The sequence below is a fragment of the Diabrotica virgifera genome, chromosome 6, assembly GCF_917563875.1.
Source record: "Diabrotica virgifera virgifera chromosome 6, PGI_DIABVI_V3a".
Lineage (NCBI taxonomy): Eukaryota > Metazoa > Arthropoda > Insecta > Coleoptera > Chrysomelidae > Diabrotica > Diabrotica virgifera.
In genome coordinates this window covers 225,327,964-225,346,941 of record NC_065448.1, presented here as the reverse complement: position 1 = coordinate 225,346,941, position 18,978 = coordinate 225,327,964, and the positions used below count along the sequence as shown (strand labels likewise).

The 18,978-nt window shown below is 34.6% G+C and overlaps 1 protein-coding gene across 1 annotated transcript in view; it reads right to left on the bottom strand.

The window, feature by feature from the left end:
• The window catches only part of LOC126887292 (uncharacterized), a 53,087-nt gene extending 36,831 nt beyond the window's left edge, over window positions 1–16,256 (bottom strand). The window contains exon 1 of the mRNA XM_050654701.1: window positions 16,052–16,256. Within this exon, the coding sequence (XP_050510658.1) occupies window positions 16,052–16,112 (61 nt within the window). The 5' untranslated portion in view covers window positions 16,113–16,256. The remainder of the gene's footprint in view (window positions 1–16,051) is intronic.
• Between the last annotated feature and the right edge of the window lie 2,722 nt (window positions 16,257–18,978).

The window sequence follows — 18,978 nt, the reverse complement described above, 5'->3', positions numbered from 1 at the left end:
CGCCAGATGTTGACTCAGGTTCCCGAAGTGATAAAGTAGGATTTCTCTTTAAAAATCCATTGACCTAATCTTGGCCGGCGACTTCACTCGTAAATATGTGGGCTAGGCTATTTCTTACAGCTAACTGATAAGCTAAGGTACGCAAATCTATCATCGTTAGACCAAATAATCGATATTCCATAATTTTCAAATAGCTCATGAGCTCATATTCTTGCCTTTCGGTAAAAACAGCTTAAAATTTTCCTGCTGTTTTGTCAATATGGTAATGCGGATCTTTCCTTTTCTCTGCAGGATATCTCCAGGTACTTTGGAGAACATTAAATTGCTTTGAAGCCTTCAAATAACCTACTCTACCAGAAATAACCGCTTCGGCAGCATTATTCATACTTTTAGTAGACCATAGCTGTCTATTCGTCCTCCTTTTGTATACTAAAACCATCTGAAATAGAAGAAAAATAGTTAAATATAGAGTTCTTGTTTAATAAAAATAGTGTGGGGCGGCACGGGTACTTCCCCATTCCGCCCCAACTGGACTTTCCCATTCCGCCCCAAACACATGATTTACTTCATCAAGCTATTGTCACTCGAAAACGATTGGTAAGAAAACGTTTGCCTAGACTAAACGAAAGCTAAATAAATACCCCACAAGTATTAAAAACTAAAGTTGTAAAAAAATAAGCGTGTGCAACTTACCTTGGTCATAAAATCACAAACAGTTACAAATTATAAGCGAAAAACCACGCAACGATAGATTCACGTTGTTAACGTCAAGAGAACTAGACAAACATGCCTACCGGTCTTCAGTCACACTACACTGATGAATTTTTACTTATCGCTGCTAGTCTGCAGCACGTCATTGATACTTAAAAATACCAATCTTCATTCCGCCCCGCTACCCCATTCTGCCCCGCCTTCCCCTATACATCTTTATTTTTATATTAGTATTACTCCTATAGAGTAACTAGGTCCATTTTCCGTTGGAACTTTACCAAGCTGCAGACGGGGGTTGTGAATTGCATAGTGTAGAATTCCTTCCCTTTTGTCTTCACTGCAGCATCCATCTGGCTTGCATATTGTAGAAGCCTTGGAGGTGTCACCAGAGAAATGGACCAATAAGTTTTTAATTTAAAAATCTTCTAGTAACATTTTTAATATTTTTCAATATTATTAATATCGCTATTAGGATTGAAAAACTTTGCCTTTCAATTGCCCTATGACGCTAGTCAGCTAATCCTTTCACGTCAGTTGCGGTGTGGGGGATAAACTCTCGATGTTGGTCACTTAGAGTATGGAGCAGCAGGCCTACGTCTCTCCGATGAGACTCCAATAAGAGTCGAAAATCGTCGATTCAGAGTGCTGGACTGCGCTTCGTATTCTAAGTGAAAAATAAGATTGTTTTGCCTTCGCATTGCAACTGAATAAAAATGGTATACATTTTTATTATTGATAATAAAAGAATTTATTAAGCTACTTCAAATGTAGCTGTAATTATGCACCAAAATTTTAAAGCAAAACTTAAAATTGACATTCTATTTATTTGATAACGTCAAATTTTATACTACATATAACCCGTGATCGGAATAATACCCACTTTCTGTCACTTCCTGTTGCGTTTAGTAAATTTCCGACTTATTTCGTATGCTTTAAATGATGACGCACGGGTAAAGGCTCGGGGATACCAAAACTGTAAAACACTTTTGTAGCTCATGAAAAATCAAAGAGATTCATTTTTTCAAAAATCTTCTAGTTATAATACAAAAAGAGATATGGTAGGTGAAAAAAGATTTTTTTTGGTGCATGCTCAAATCGGTGTACTTGTTACCGGCCAAACCCGATTTCAGGATAAACTAGTTTGGCCTAGGCCAAACTGAGCCATCTTTTAAGAAAGATGGCTCAAAGAAATCAGTGTTTTAGGAGAAAAGAAATTGTTCTCTCGGTGTACATTATACTTTATTCACTGGTACTCGAACTGTGAGTATAAACATCAACAATAGTATCGCGACCTATCTCAACGTTATGTCGCCATAGTATTTACGTTAATATACATTAAATATAATAATTATTCTTTTTCACGGGAAGTGTTCTTATATATACACCACAAGAAAGCTGACTTTGCAATGCCACTTCGGTTATTGCATTTAAGAATTAGGGTTAAGAACATTAATACAAAAGGAACAAATTAAATTTTGTAGAAATTATTTACATTAGTTTATGAATTAAAATCATTTAAAATTTAAATTATTTATAACAACTTTAACAGCGGGTCAAAAATGACCCATGGCCCCCAGACTCATTATAGTTTACTGTAATGTTGTTTCCACTAATGTAATTACTTATATTATTTAATAGTACGATACATTAATGTTAGTTGTGAAAAAGTTTATATTAGATTTAACATAAAGAGACATGCAGAAAGTTTTTCAAAAAAAAAACTTGTTGAATTCAACAATTCCATCATCACGGCAACGCCGACTCCGAATCAATACTCTACGTTGCCATGGCAACGAGGGGGCGGTATCTCTTCTCTGTCGGTTAACTTTGATCTCTATAGAGAGATGGGAAAAGATGGCGATAACACGGAACGGGAGTGGGACAGAGATGGGGCGAGTGATGAAAATAGAAAAATTAGTGTGTAGTCAACAATAAAATGTCCCGATTTGGTCAGCGCTCCTCATTATTCCCGTTTTTTATCTCCCGCTGTTCTTGTAGTTTACTGAGACTTTCATAGACATAAAGACATGTGACGTGACAAAGACTAAAAGGTGGCGTAGCAATAATGTCATGGGAATTGAATTTACAGGATGCTTGGGAGGTATACGAGGGCCATATGGAACATATTTCAGCTAACATAATGGGAAATCAGTATTTATTTAGATACAGGAGACACAGTTTACCAGAAATTTTGAACCGAAATTTATTATTGATTATGATGACTATGTATGTACCATATACAGAGGTGGATACTGTGGATACCCATGAAATATGGTTATTTTTGCCAGCTTTATTTTCCGTGACTTTCTAATGCATATGTGGGCCAAGCCAAGACAAGATATGAAACAATACATGGGGGATTAGGCTTTGGAACTAGAAATGAAGCTGGCGATGACATGCTTGAATTAGCAACAGCATTGGATATGGCGATTGTTAACACATTCTTTAAAAATAGAGAAAATTGAGAAAATTTAGAAATAGAGAAACTCAACTTATTACCTACAAAAGTGGACAACATCAATCCCAAATAGACTACTTTATGATAAGGAAAGAAGACATACGTGAATGCAAGGACTGCAAGGTAATAGTTAGTGAGACAGTAAGCCAACAACATAATCTGCTTGTTCTGGACATCGAAAAAAAGCAAAACTAAACAAAAATATCGGAGAGTACCACAAAATTCAAGTGGTGTATGCTAAAAGATGAGAAAGAAGGTCTATTCAGGGAAAGAATAGTAGAAAACATATGCTGCAACATGAAAGGAAGCCCTAACATAATTTGGAGAAAAATGGCCAACATGATTAGAGAGACGGCTATTGAAATACTTCGGATAACGCCAGGAAAGAAGTTTGAGGATAAAGAGACTTGGTGGTGGTCAAATGAAGTACAAGGAAAATTAAAAGAGAAGGGAAAATTATATAAAAAGTGGTAAGAAACCAGATCGGACATAGATCTTCAAAATTATATGCTCAATTCATATTCGTATTCAAACCTGTATGATCAACTTGATACCAGAGAAGGCAAAGCAAAGATATATAAAATAGCCAAACAGAGAGCAAAGAAAGCAAGAGATTTTAATCAGATTAAACGTATCCGAGATGAAAATAATAAAATACTAATTCACGAAAAGGAGGTTAAAAAGAGATGGAGAAAGTATTTTGAGAGCTTATTAAATGAACAATTTGACAGACAGCCTGTGGAGTTAACGGAGACGGTAACAGCAATGGTTACCAGAATAACAAACGAGGAAGAGGCTCAAACGCTTGAAAAAATAAAGAAAGGAAAAGCAGTCGTACCAGATGATATTCCTGGGGAAGCATGGAGAGCATTGGGTGAGACAGGAATAAGTTGGCTAGCAGGTTTATTTAATAGAATTATGGAAGTTGGACAAATGCCAGACGAATGGAGAAGTAGTATATTAGTACCTGTCTACAAAAACAAGGAAGACATACAACAATGTACAAACTACAGCGCTATAAAACTACTTAGCCACACCATGAAAATATGGGAGAGAGTAATTGATAGACGGATACGTGAAGAAACCGAAATTTCCGATAATCAATTCGGCTTTATGCAGGGCAGATCAACAACAGATGCAATTTTCATTGTAAGGCATCCAATGGAAAAATACAGGAATAAAGAGACCAACGCTTATATGGTATTCATTGATCTTGAGAAAGTATATGATAGAGTTCCTCGAGAGATTCTGTGGTGGGCACTCAATAAGAAAGGAGTCCCTGGCGAATATGTAAAGATTGTGAGAGATATGTATGAGGGAGTAACGACTAGTGTTAGGACAGGTGTGGGAGAGACTGATAAATTTCAGGTGAAAGTAGGATTGCACCAAGGCTCGGTGCTTAGTTCTTATGTATTCTCATTAGTTTTGGACCAGATAACAGCGAAACTACAGGGTAGCATTCCATGGTGCCTAATGTATGCTGATGATGTAGTGTTAATACGAAAAAGTGAAAGAGACTTAGAATAAAAACTGGAACAGTGGATACAAGCTCTGGAGGAAAAGGATTTAAAAATTAGTAGGACAAAAACAGAGTATTTGGAATATTCATTGAAAGATGAAGTTACTACAAATAAATGGTATCTTTGGATGGTGAAATTATTGTAAAAAGCAATAGTTTTAAGTACCTAGGATCGGTATTACAGAGTAATGGAGAAATAGATGGAGATGCATGGAGTAGAATTAGTGCTGGATAGATGAAGTGGAAAGAAGCGAGTGGTGTGTTGTGTGACAGAAAAATTCCAATGAAGCTGAAGGGAAAATTCTATAAAACAGCCATAAGACCGGCTATGATGTACGGAACTAAATGTTGGGCAGTGAAAAAGAAATAGGAACAACGAATGCATGTGGCGGAAATGAGAATGCTTAGATGGATGAGTGGAGTGACAAAGAAGGATAAAATTAGAAATGAGTATATTAGGGGAAGTCTAGGTGTGGCACCAATTGATGTCAAAATGAGAGAGCATAGATTAAGATGGTTTGGTCATGTTCAACGTCGAGACGTTAATCACCCAGTACAAAGAATAGCTGAAGTGCAGATTCCTGGAAGGAGTAGGAGAGGAAGACCAAAGAAGACCTGGGGGGAGACGATAAGGCAGGACATGTTGGTAAAGGCGATTAACATTGATATGACCCAAGATAGAATTGTGTGGAGAAATGAAATTAGGGAAGCCGACCCCGCATAGGGATAAGGCAAAGAGAATGATGATGATTCTCCGTGACTTTCTAACTAGTAATGTTTCTATTTCTTTTTTCTTTTTCTCCTTCTTTCAGCATCATAACCCTGGATTCATCCCTTAGGCTACGGCTCCACGGGCGGGAAATTGACGCTAGCAGTAGCAGTAAAATGAACTTAAGGTTCCGCGGAACGGAATGGGAATAGCCGAACTGAACCGACTACGCACAAGTCCTGTAGTCGGTACAGTTCGGCTATCCCTATTCCGTTCCGCGGAACCTTAAGGCTACGGCTCCACGGGCTGGAAATTGACGCTAGCAGTAGCCGCAAAACGAACTTAAGGTTCCACGGAACGGAATAGGAATAGCCGAACTGAACCGACTACGCACGCACAAGTCCTGTAGTCGGTACAGTTCGGCTATTCATATTCCGTTCTGCGGAACCTTAAGTTCGTTTTGCGGCTACTGCTAGCGTCAATTTCCAGCCCGTGGAGCCGTAGCCTAAGTTCATTTTACTGCTACTGCTAGCGTCAATTTCCCGCCCGTGGAGCCGTAGCCTTACATTCTTCAATCATGACAATCTCCTTCTTTCTATACTACTTCCTTCTCTTGTCTTTGTATTTTCAGTCTTAGCTCATTACGTGTCTAGATATTGTAACTTTCTTATTTTTATTGTTATTTTTTTATTATTCTTTTATTATTTCGTATTCTTTGGCTATATCTCGCAATACTTCTGTGTTCGTTTTCTTTTGTGTCCATACTAATACTATTCTAAGCGTCCTCCTGTAACACCACATTTCAAGTGACTGTAACTTATTTATGTGTTCTTACTTCAATGTCCAGATTTCAAGGCCATATTGAGTACCAAAAACACGTAGCATTTCAGAGCTCTTACTCTCAGTTCTAATCTAAGGTCTTTGACCTTTGTTGCAGAGAATTGTTTTCAGTTTTAAAAATGCATTTTTTGCCATTTCTATCCTGGCCCTTATTTCTGTCATTTGGTCATTATTGTCTGAAATCCAGGTTCCTAGGTATTTGTAGTTATCAACCTTTTATATCGGCACATTTTCCAAATGTATGTGGGTTTGTATATTTTTTGTCTTAGTTATTATCATGTATTTGGTCTTTTTTACATTCATTTTTAATCCATATTTTTCATAGAAACTATTGAAACTATTGAAACATTGACCTTGAGAAAGCATATGATATAGTTCCTAGAGAGATTCCGTGCTGGGCACTCAATAAGAAAGGAGTCCCTGGTGAATATGTAAAGATTGTGAGGGATATGTATGAGGGAGTAACGACTAGTGTTAGGACAGGTTTGGGAGAGACTGATAAATTTCATGTGAAAGTAGGATTGCACCAAGGCTCGGTGCTTAGTCCGTATTTATTCTCATTAGTTTTGGACCAGATAACAACGAAACTACAGGGTAACATTCCATGGTGCTTAATGTATGCTGATGATGTCATGTTAGTAGGAAATACTGAAAGAGACTTAGAACAAAAACTGGAACAGTGGAGACAAGCTCTCGAGGAAAAGGTTTAAAACTTAGTAGGACAAAGACAGAGTATTTGGAATGCTCATTTAAAGATGGAATTACTACAAATAAAATGGTATCTTTGGATGGTGAACTGATTGTAAAAAGCAATAGTTTTAAGTACCTGGGATCGGTATTACAGAGTAATGGAGAAATAGATGGAGATGCATGCAGTAGAATTAGGGCTGGATGGATGAAGTGGAAGGAAGCGAGTGGTGTGCTGTGTGACAGGAAAATTCCAATGAAGTTGAAGGGAAAATTCTATAAAACAACCATAAGACCGGCTATGATGTACGGAACTGAATGTTAGGCAGTGAAAAAGAAAGAGGAACAACGAATGCATGTGGCGGAAATGAGAATGCTTAAATGGATGAGTGGAGTGACAAAAAAGGATAAAATTAAAAATGAGTATATTAGGGGAAGTCTAGGTGTGGCACCAATTTATGCCAAAATGAGAGAGCATAGGTTGAGATGGTTTGGTCATGTTCAACGTCGAGACGCTAATCACTCAATACGAAGAATTTCTGAAGTGCAGATTCCTGGAAGGAGTAGGAGAGGAAGACCAAAGAAGACGTGGGGGGAGACGATTAGGCAGGACATGTTTGTAAAGGGGATTAATATTGATATGACCCAAGATAGAACTGTATGGAGAAATGCAATTAGGGAAGCCGACCCCGCATAGGGATAAGGCAAAGAGAATGATGATGATTTTTCACAGAAACTATTTGTTTTGAAGGGTAATTTGAGTTGTTCAGCAGAGCTTGCCATAATCACGATGTCATCTGCAATTCTTATATTGTTAATATATCTTTCGTTAATTATTATTCCTTCACTCTGAGATAGTACCTAATTCTTTTTAAAAAATGGCTTCACTACATATTAAAATAATAGGTAATAGAAGCATAATGCATCCCTGTCTAACTCCTCTCCTGAATTCAGTTCTGGACTGGATTTGTTATCTATTTCAACTTCTTGGTCCATATTTATGTTACTAGATAATGAATTCTTCAGAGTTCGCATCCTCTGGGGGCAGATCTGTTTTCTGTCGGTTAACTTTGCTTTGATCTCTATTATAGAGAGATGGGAAAATATGGCGATAGCACGGAACGGAAGTGGGACAGAGATGCAGTATCTTAAAACACTAGCGCCTAGCTTCCGCGGAAGAACTGCTTCTTCCAATAAAATTTAAAAGAACTAAAACACCTAATCAGATGACTGAAGAAAGCGCCTACGAAAAGAGGTTTAGAAGGCAACGAAATAAAAACTAAATGTATAGTTTTGTTTTTTCTAAATGCATGGTTCTGACTTTGACAGAACATTATGTAGAGAAATATTTTAGAAAAACGTAGTGTTGGAAGGCGGTAAATGTCATAGCTGAGCAATATCAGGGAGTGGTTTAAGTTTTCGTCTAACCAGCGTTTTAGAGCATACAGAATCAGAGGCGTAACAGAGGCCCCCACAGCATGAAGCTTGCAAGGGGGCCCCAATACATCAGGGGCCCCATCTTGTCTAAAATATGTAAAAATGTGTCATTTTTATATTATTTTACGCATACATTCGCAACGTTTTTTAAGCAGTAGATATAATGTTGAAAATGAAGTTGTCCATCAGATAGATATGTATGAATAAAATTGTCGATATATTCGCTGATAGTAGTGCACGAAGAAATTTGTTACTCTCATCAGAATACTATCAACATAAAACAGTGCATGAATACACTAATAGCCCAGTAAATGACCGTTTTGGAGTGTAATTATCAGCGTCACGATGCTCGACGGATTTGCTTGACAATTTGGATTTGGGTTCTATTTGCCTTCCACTTGGGGGGTGCACTACTTGGTAGGTGAAAAACATACGTTTAAAATAAATCCGGAAATGGATAAATTGACTGACTAATGCAACTTTTGTTCAATATTTTTCGAGTTATTTGAAATATTTCGAGTGAAATTGTTTATTTTTCAACAAAAAACAACATGTTTTAAGACGGTTTTCGCAAGTAACTCAAAAATTGATTTATCAAATTAAATATTATCAAAAAAATAATTGTAACAAAAATATAGCTTATAAAAAACAAAAAAAAAATGATGTATTCATGAAGTCTATCCACACAGTAAAAGCAAAGTTGTATCTCATGAAAAATCATTGTTCTTATTCGTCCAAATTCCAAATAGAATATTTATAATATTTTTTTAGCATCAAAACTAAGCGAGTTACTCTCAAAATAAAGTTGGCTCCTTTTTTTTTGGTGAAAAAATCATAAAACTGTCCCTACTTATAGCACCGAAAATAAAATTAATCGTTAGCGCTTTACCATTTACTTTACATAAATATATAGGTATGTATTATTATTCTTGAAAAAATTTGGTTTTATAGTAGAAAAAGTTTTTTTAGTTTGGAAAAATGCCCTTTTTCAAAATAGCTTAAAAAGTATTAGTAATACAAAAAATCTCAAAGAGCAAAGAAATGTAGGTTTTGCTTTTATAAATATTATGGTTTTATTTTGTTTTTCTTAAGAAAAAAATAGATATGGCTGTTCAAAATTTGCATACACTCGTGATCAGTGACTCTTTTAAGCCCTTTCAACTGGAGCTCTTTCAAAAATAAGCACTTTGAACCGGTGAAACTTTTCCGGGTAATTTCCATTTTTTATAAGCTACATTTTTGCTAAGACTATTTTTTTTATCAAATACTTACTTTTTGAGTTATTTGCAAAAAACCGCATGAAAACGTGGTTTTCTTGTTGAGCAATAAGCATTTTCACTCGCAAATATCTTGAAAAGTATTGACTTGACCACTTTGGTGGTGACGCTATAAAACAAACAAGACGGTGGTCGCCACTTCGGTCGTAACGAAATTACAGGATATAATATAAGTATAATACCTTAGTATTTCACGGTTCATTTACTGGGTTATAATACATATAAGTTTTCATTACAGAAGTCGCATTTAGTAATTTTTTAAAGGGGCCCCATTTCCAATTCTGCGGGAGGGCCCCGGCGGAGTTTGTTACGCCACTGTACAGAATACAAGTAGTTATAATAATTACCAACCTTCGAAAGAAGATGGTACCTTAAGGGGATCGGTACAAAGTTTCGGCTCTAATGCTATTTAAATGGGATTCATTTTTTTCGAATCCTGAGAAAACTAATAAGAATTTTTGAAAAATTTAAACGCAGAATGAAAGACTACGTTCTTACCGAGGATCGAAAGTCCCTGAAAACTTCTATAATGTTTAGTTTAATAAGTTACAGGGGTGCAAAACTAAGAGAAAATGTAGTGTGATTTTTAATTTCAAATATCTCATTCAAAAGAAAGTTTTTATTTATTCTAAGGGACTTTCGGCCCTCGATAATAATTTACTCTTCCATTCTGTGTTTTTAAATTTCTTAAATATATTTATTAGTTTTTTCAGGATTCGAAAAAAATGGACACCATGTCCGTGGTGATAATTTCCAAATCGAACATTTGCTACCTTTGTCATACAACGCACTGAGTCGAATAGAATATGGTGACAAGACAGTGACAAATTATTTATGGAAGAACCAAGCAGAGAATATACCAGGATATATTCTGTGATCCAAGTATTTTGTTGTTAAAGATGTTCAAAATTATAAGCGTTCGATAGTAACAATATACTTATTATTAAAAAATCACTTTATCACTTTTCCTCTTTTCTCGATTGAGTATTAGTTTTTGTTGTACAGCATATAAATTATTACAATCACTGAATACATAGTTACTGAAAAAATTATCATATTAATTAACTGAATTAATAATTTGCAATTATACAAGTTACAGTTATCCAGTAACATTCAAAAGCCATCTCTTTAAAGTTAATGATGACATTATCAAGTAATGTTTACATATCCATACCAGTGAGAATTTCACTACACGTAATTTGCTGTGTAAAGACAGAAAAAGTAGGGATAGCCGTAAAATATTTGCGCCTACACTCTTAAGAAGAAGATGGTTCTGTAAAGCTGCAAAAAGAAGTCCTACACGATGATTTAATAACAAATCTGGGGAAATCCAGAATCCAGAGCAGTATCATTAAATACATGGCACAAATAACGAATGAAATAGCTAAACAACACAAATCCAAAGCTATTTCAAGGAAAGTCAAAGAGAGGCTTTATACATTATAGGTACAACTGTCATAAGACTGGTCACATTATTTGAATGTGAAATGTGGACACTAAAAAATAATTAAAAAGAAGATTGAAGTATATGAAAGGAAAATACTACGCAGGATAAATAAAAAAAGGTTTTTACCGTCAAGGCAATGCACATACGTGAATTTTACCTAAAATTAGTAATTTTGTTAATTTGACACATAACGTGTATGGAGAGAAAATTTAGCATCTGAATTATTTACACTTTAAAAATCCAATTTTAGCTGCGATGATTGGATTGTATATATATATACGGGGTGTCATATCGGCTGACGCCGCATCCCCACACCTAACCGCCATCTATTTCTATCCTGGGCATCTTGCTCTTCCAAATCTCGGTGTTCCATGGCCTTCCTTATCGTGTCATTCCAGGATAGTCTTGGTCTTCCCCTTTTCTTCCTACCTAGGGGTTTCCATTTCAGGAGTTTCTTTGACCATCGTTGGTCGTTCATTCTAAGTAAGTGACCGAACCATTTTAAGCTTCTTCTCTCGAGCCTTTTTACCGCTGTATCGTGTGCCTGCATCCTTCTTCTTATTTCTTCGTTACGTATTCTGTCCAATCGGGAGATTCCAGCACTTCTACATATGTAGTCCATTTCCACAGCATTGATCCTTCTTCTGGACTCTGCTGTTAATGTCCAGACTTCGCTTCCATACATGAGCACCGATTCCACAAATGTCTTCCCTATTCTTAATTTTGTAGTTCTGGATATATTTTTATCCCACCACACGGAATTCAAAGTAGGAAGGTAGTTGGTTGCTTGAATTCCTTGAATTGAATGATTGGATTGTCATATTAAAAAAAAAGCCTCAAAAATTGCATTTTTCGTTTCTAGTGGTACTTTGATAGCAAAATATGAATTTTGTTTTTGGATCAGTTATATTTCAGTAAATTCGCTCTGACCAGTAAAATAGATTAACACTTAATCTGGGATCATAGGCAAAATGCTTTTTGTATTTCGCCTATGGTCTAATATTTCATAGATATCAATTTGTATAACTTTATTTTTTTGGCACGAATTTCCGAATTGGAACGTGAAAAGAAAACAAAAAACGAAATTTTGATACCAATTCTTGTGATTTATTCTCAAAATATAAAATTAAACATTAAAAACAATTTTCTCACAAATCTATTTCTCACAAAATTACCAACGCCAAAATATTTTCACATCACATAAGCAAAAACGATGTTCCACGCAGCAAACTATTACTCCTTAGGATAAACGATTTAAGTTCTTTCATAAATGATCCTGTAAAATACGGAATATATGTGCTGGCAACATAATATTATTCACTGAATGGTCACAGCTACCACAAACATTTTATTGCAGAACACAGGACAGTACCTAAAATAAATAACTGGGCCAGTCAATCCAGCCTTAATTTCTCTCCATCCAAATCTAAAGTGATTTATTTTACCGGAAAACAAAACACGCAATCTCCAACCATTACTCTGAATGGAAATCTTCTCCAAGTAATAGACCATGTAAAGCTTCTCAACAGTATTTTCAATAAAAATAACTCTACTAGAGACGACACATTCGAGAACTGAAGTAGGGATGGGAAAAACCTACTGGTTTAAACCTAAAACCGGTTTTTTTACTTCGCAATAACCGGTTTTACCGGTTGTTTTTTGTCGCGGTTATAACCGGTTTTTTCTTTTTAAAGTAAAAACCGGTTTTTAGGTTTTTACGGTGATTAGGATTAGGTTAGGTATTATTTTGGATCCCAATCATAATTATTATTCTCAAGTAATTATTCCAAACAAAACCATAATTCAAATTTTATTTTATAAGTACAAAAGCAAACTGAAAGTGCAAACTCGCATCAGCCAGAAACAATTAAGTTTTATTATAATACTTCGTTGAAAAGGTATTTGTAATCATAATATTTTCATAAGAAGTGATCGTAGACGCAAACATCATCTATTTTTCACACTTGACTCTTGACATTGAAAGTGGGTGAATGACTTTTTCTGATTACCAAAATAATGTTCTGACTATGAATATTGAATTACCGATTACGAATACGAATCTCCAAGGATTTCCCTATGTTTTCAAAACGATACACCCATACAAGAAGTATTAAATGAGTTAAAATGTACCTAATATACAAATAAACAAACGTGTTAAAAGAAATACATGATAATTTTTTTGATGGTAGTAAAAATAAAACATAAATTGCATTGTCCAATTTATTTTTAAGTAAAATATTTATGTTGATATTATTTTTTTTAAATCCCATTTGAAAGAGTCTGGGAAATTTTTTATAAGTTGAAATGGTTGGGTTAAATTGTATATTATTGCAATATGTATAATATATTAATCTTACGCTATATTATATTTAATAATAATCAATAAATATATAATAATAATAAAATAATAAATAAATATAATAATTAATAGATTAAAATGGTTTTATTAAAAATTGTGTTTTATTTATATTGATATTGGTGTTCTTTCGATAGTACTAATTTTGATCATATTGATATCGAGTATCTAGTCTAGTAGAGTAACGCAAACTAAAGTGCATTGTAAATGTAACATTGTAACCTATTGGATTAAAAAAACCAAAAACCGGTTTTTGCAAAATCCGGTTTTTTTTGGCCGGTTATAACCGCCAGGTTAAACCGTAAGCAAAAAACCGGTATAACCGAAAACCGCTGTTTTGTCAAAAACCGCCATCCCTAAACTGAAGGGCTCTTATCCGTTCCAAACTTGACTACGGTACTACCTTCACTAAATACAGTTCAAAATACTTCACTTCGACTCTGTCTAGGAGTAGGTAATCAGAATCAGTCCGGTGGAAAGTATTCACGTAAAATATTTCGAACCTAAAATGACAACAACTTCTATTGCTGTTCTTCACTAGAGCTTTAGCAAATCCCACAAGCCCCACAAGAAATCTAATCTACAATAGGCAAATACCCGTTACAAATAGTTCTAGAATGTTCCCGTCCACTATACAGCTGTTAACTCCTCATCTAGATAAGATTAACATGTTGTCCACCACCGTTTAAAGTAGAGAAAATTATACAGTAGAGACCTTAGTGTGCAACTCAAAATAAGAATATTATGTTCATATGTGTTTTCGGTGGGTATGGACCTGGACCTTAAGTCTGTTTTCTAAACTCAACAACAGAGATTTAAACATCAGATTGGACACACATGAAGGGGGGGAAACGAAAGGAGATAAATGCAGTAATAGATAGATCAATGCATATTCAAATAAACCCAGAACAAATAGCTATGGTATGGAAAGAATATTATGAGGAAAATTTTGATACCGAAGTAATTCAGGAACAAAATATAATAAATGAAGGCCAAGAAAACACAGACATAGACCAACGAAGTAGAGAAGAAGTAATGGAAGGAATATCAAATAGGCAAGGCAGGAGGAGATGATGAAATTAAACCGGAAATGGTAAAATACATGGGAGAAGAGGGAATAAATTGGCTATCGACAATATATAAAGAGGCGTGGGAAAATCAAGCAATCCCTAGAGACTGGCAGAATAACATCATCGTACCAATAAACAAAAAAGGAGAACATACAGACTGCGAAAACTACAGAGCTATATGTCTGTCATCGGTATGCTTTAAAATGTATACGAAAATAATAGAGAAGAGACTAAGGCAAGAAGTAGAAATGAAATTGGGAGAAGAACAAGCGGCCTTTAGACCAGGAAGACAAACAAATGACAACATATATTAAATCATCACTCATCAGGAACCTAATCGAAAGAAGCTTAGACACGGGGGAAAACTGGTATTACCATTCATAGACCTAAGAGCAGCATTTGACACGATAGAAAGACAAATTATAGGGGAATACTTGAGGAAAATAAATGTACCAAACAGATTGATAAAAATTATAGGAACTACTTACAAAGAGGTAAAAGGAAGATTACAAATAACAGGGGGAACGATCAGAAGAATTTAATTGGAAGAGAGGTATTAAACAAGGAGATAGTTTCAGCCCTCTATTATTCATAATCGTAATGAACGAATTAATAAGAAAAACTAAAGCAAGAACCAACCAACTACAGAAAATAATAGGATACCATAGATTACAACCGGTAACAATGGAGTCCTTAATGTATGCGGACAACATAGTACTAATAGCAGATTCCTAGAACAAAATGCAGAAACTAATGAATATATGGGTTGAGGAAATAGAGGAACAAAAAATGGAAATAAACGAGGGAAAATGTAAGATAATGATAATCAACGGCAAAGAAGATAATGAAATAAAGATAAAATGTAAAAACTCAGAACTGGAAATAGTTACAACTTACGAATACCTGGGAAGTATCATTACTAACGACGGAAAAATAAATTGGAAAATAACAAATACAGCTTTTTAAAAAAAAATTAGATTGCAAATTTATTACGCAAAATCTATTAAGTCGATTGTAATGAAATTTGGTAGACGGTTTAAGTATGCTATAAGAATTTTCTAAGCGAATTAATAAGTTTCTAGGTTCCACCAAAGTGGTTAAAAAACATTGAAAAACAACAGGCTTATTTTGCCCTTTATTTTGTATTTATTGCTATTTTGCAGAAAGGGTAATACTTAAAGACATTTTTAACCAGTCGTATATCATACAAAATTTAATTATCTTTATTTTATTTTTTTTAATTCGTTCCAAAATGAATCGTTTTAAAGTTATAAGCAAAGAAAGTAGAAAAAATCGATGTTTTTCGAAATATTTAAATATTTTAATTTTTATATTAATGTTCCGGGCATATTTGAGAAGGAGCATAAGTCAATTATTATTATTGAAGTTGTTGTCACCTAACTTTATCTGCAAAAATCCGAGTGCCACCTGGTTTATATTTCGAAATAAAAAAATAATAATATTGCAATTTGCTACGAAGTTTTATAAATTTTTTTATATCATTCCACTATATAATATTAAACTGTCATAAAATACTTACATATCAAGGATATCACTCCTAACCACACTAATTTTATTTGAATACAGTCCTGACACTTCATATTTACACTAATATAGTTCTTTTGTTCGCTATTTCCTATAAACTGTTCGAATCAATTAAAAAAAGTCTATGTACACAGTAACTGAGATTGGTAAACAAATTTACAACTGTCGACAAGGCGCCATTTTTCATTCAAATACGCAGGTCTTCGGTCTCCCGATTTTCTTCCGGGATACAAATACGGGGATGCTGCGATATATTGAAAATTATAGAATATAAATAATAGAGTAGAACAGAAATATGGTTTATTGTCACTGAGAATTATACAATTTTATGGACAGAGCTACAAATTGTCATAAAATACCAATAACAATAAACTACAATTTATTGAAATTGCATAAATCTTCAACATTACAAAATAAAACATGATGAAATAAAACAAAACAATATATTATTGCAAAATTTAAATAAATTGCAAATTGCATAATACAACTTTAGGAACTAATAAGTTTAAACCGCTGCATATGACACCCAAATATAGATAAAATACTTTAGGTCTTTTTAGGTATTTGTACGTGTATGTAGGTCTTGTAATTTCTTAGTTATTCATTAAAACTCTTCTACTGAATAATCTTACATAGTAGGTATGGCCTTTCAGATAGATAGGCTATTGTGATTTTACGGAACTTGCGGAAAGATGTTGCAGATTTAAGTTGTAAAGGGAGATGGTTGTATAGTTTTTTGAAGAATATAACATAAGTTTCTTTTATTAAGTCAGTAGACGGGGTCGGTCAATAAACATCAAAAGTTGAATTTCTGGTGGAGTAGCCATGATTAGGTCCAGCTGTAAAAATATGTTAGTGTTTAAGAGTTAAGTAAAAGTTTCTAAAATATATAAAGAGAGAAGCAAAAATGAATAACCATTTTGAATTTCGTTGCAACACGAAACTACAGCCGCATCATTATTCCAGTTCAATCAGAGAGTGCAGCAAGCGGCTCTACCGGCTTCGAAACTTATTAGTCTCTCATCAGGAGGCACATATGCTGCTCTCCCTGACCCAACTAGGATAAACCCCTGCGTGCAGTCACGGATTGCAACAAACGAAATGGCAGGGATGCCCTAGCGGCAACTGCTCAAAAGACTAAGTTTTCAATCTAATAGCACATGAAACAACACCAAAAAATGTTGTTCCACATCCTACCAGACTGAAAACAATGGGAACCTTCTCTGGTAACACCTCCGAGGCTTCTACAATTTGCAAGCCATAACAGATGCTGAGACTAAGGAAGAATGAGGGAATTTTACAATTTATAATTCACGTTCCATCTGCTCAGCGCGGTAAAGTTCCAACGAGAATGGTTCCCTTCGTACTCCAATCAGAGTAAACATGTAAATCAAAAATGAATAACCATTTTCAATTTCGTTGCAAGACGAAACTACAGCCGCATCATTATTCCAGTTCAATCAAAGAGTGCAGCAAGCACCTCTACCGGTTTCGAAACCTATTTCGAAACTATATGTAGTTTCGTGTTGCAACGAAATTGAAAATGGTTATTCATTTTGGATTCACATGTTTACTCGAATTGGAGTACGAAGGGAACCATTCTCGTTGGAACTTTACCGCGCTGAGCAGATGGGAGGAGAATTATAAATTGTAAAATTCCCTCATCTTTCTTAGTCTCAGCATCCGTTATGGCTTGCAAATTGTAGAAGCCTCGGAGGTGTTACCAGATGTTATTTTCAGTCTTGTAGGATGTGGAACAACATTTTTTTGTGTTGTTTTATGTGCTATTAGATTGAAAACTTAGTCTTTTAAAGAGAGAATCCTTAAAATTTCATTTAATTTTTAAAATAGCTTCTGCGATGTTTTGTTCTCTTCTGAGGCCAAACAGATACCATATTGCTCTTTTCGTAATTTAAAAATAACATCAGACTGGGCAGCTGTACTAGAACCCCAAAAAGGAAGACCATATTATCGAAGATGAGACTCGAACATATAAAAATGTGTTATTTTGGAAGATTCTAAATTGATTTCCTTCCAGACAGATTTTATTCCAAAGCAAGCTGAGGCTAGTTTCTTACTTAACAAATCGATTTGCTGGGAGCATTATGTATGGTGGCTGTCTAAAAGAATACCAAGAAATGTTACAGAATCAACGGTACTGATCTGTCTATTATTGAAGCAAAGGTTGAAGAGCTCCTTTATAGGATAATGCTACTGTTTTATTCACGTTAAAAGAGAGTAAATTAGAGTCGGACTTGGTTTTTGTTATAAGTACCTGGATCAAAAGTTATAGTTGCATGAAGAGATACAATATTAGAGTTGCTCCAAGTGAGACAGGTATCATCAGAAAAAAGACAAAATGTTCCATCGATTTTTAAAGTAGCATTTTTTTTAATTTTAAATTTTTAAATATTTTTTTTAAAATTTATAAAGAAGAAGAAAAGTAGAGTACCCAATACTGAAACTTGTGGTACCCCACATATGTACAATGTTTTTGAGACTAGAGTCGGTATCATTTGCTCTAACCAGTGTTTTCCTATTCGTCAAGTAAAATTGGAACCAATTCAAAGAAATACCTCGAATTTCGTAGAACTTTAGTTTTTTTGTCGAAATGTTGTGATTTACACAATCAAAAGCTTTGGCATCGTCACAAAAAACATTAGCAATGTAAATATTATTGTTTATGTATATATATCTTCTATATGTATATATATCTTCGGTTCAAGAAGAGACAGTAGAACCACAAATACACCAAATCAATATTGTTTGAAAATTTTGGTTTTTCGACAATTAATCAAAATTTCAACCTACGAATTGCGCCAATAACTGAACGTTTGTAGAAGGGCTCTAGGCTCATCTATCGGTGTATACCTCATATCCGGGAAAATTCGAATTTTTAAGTTATAGGCTTCATAAGTATGA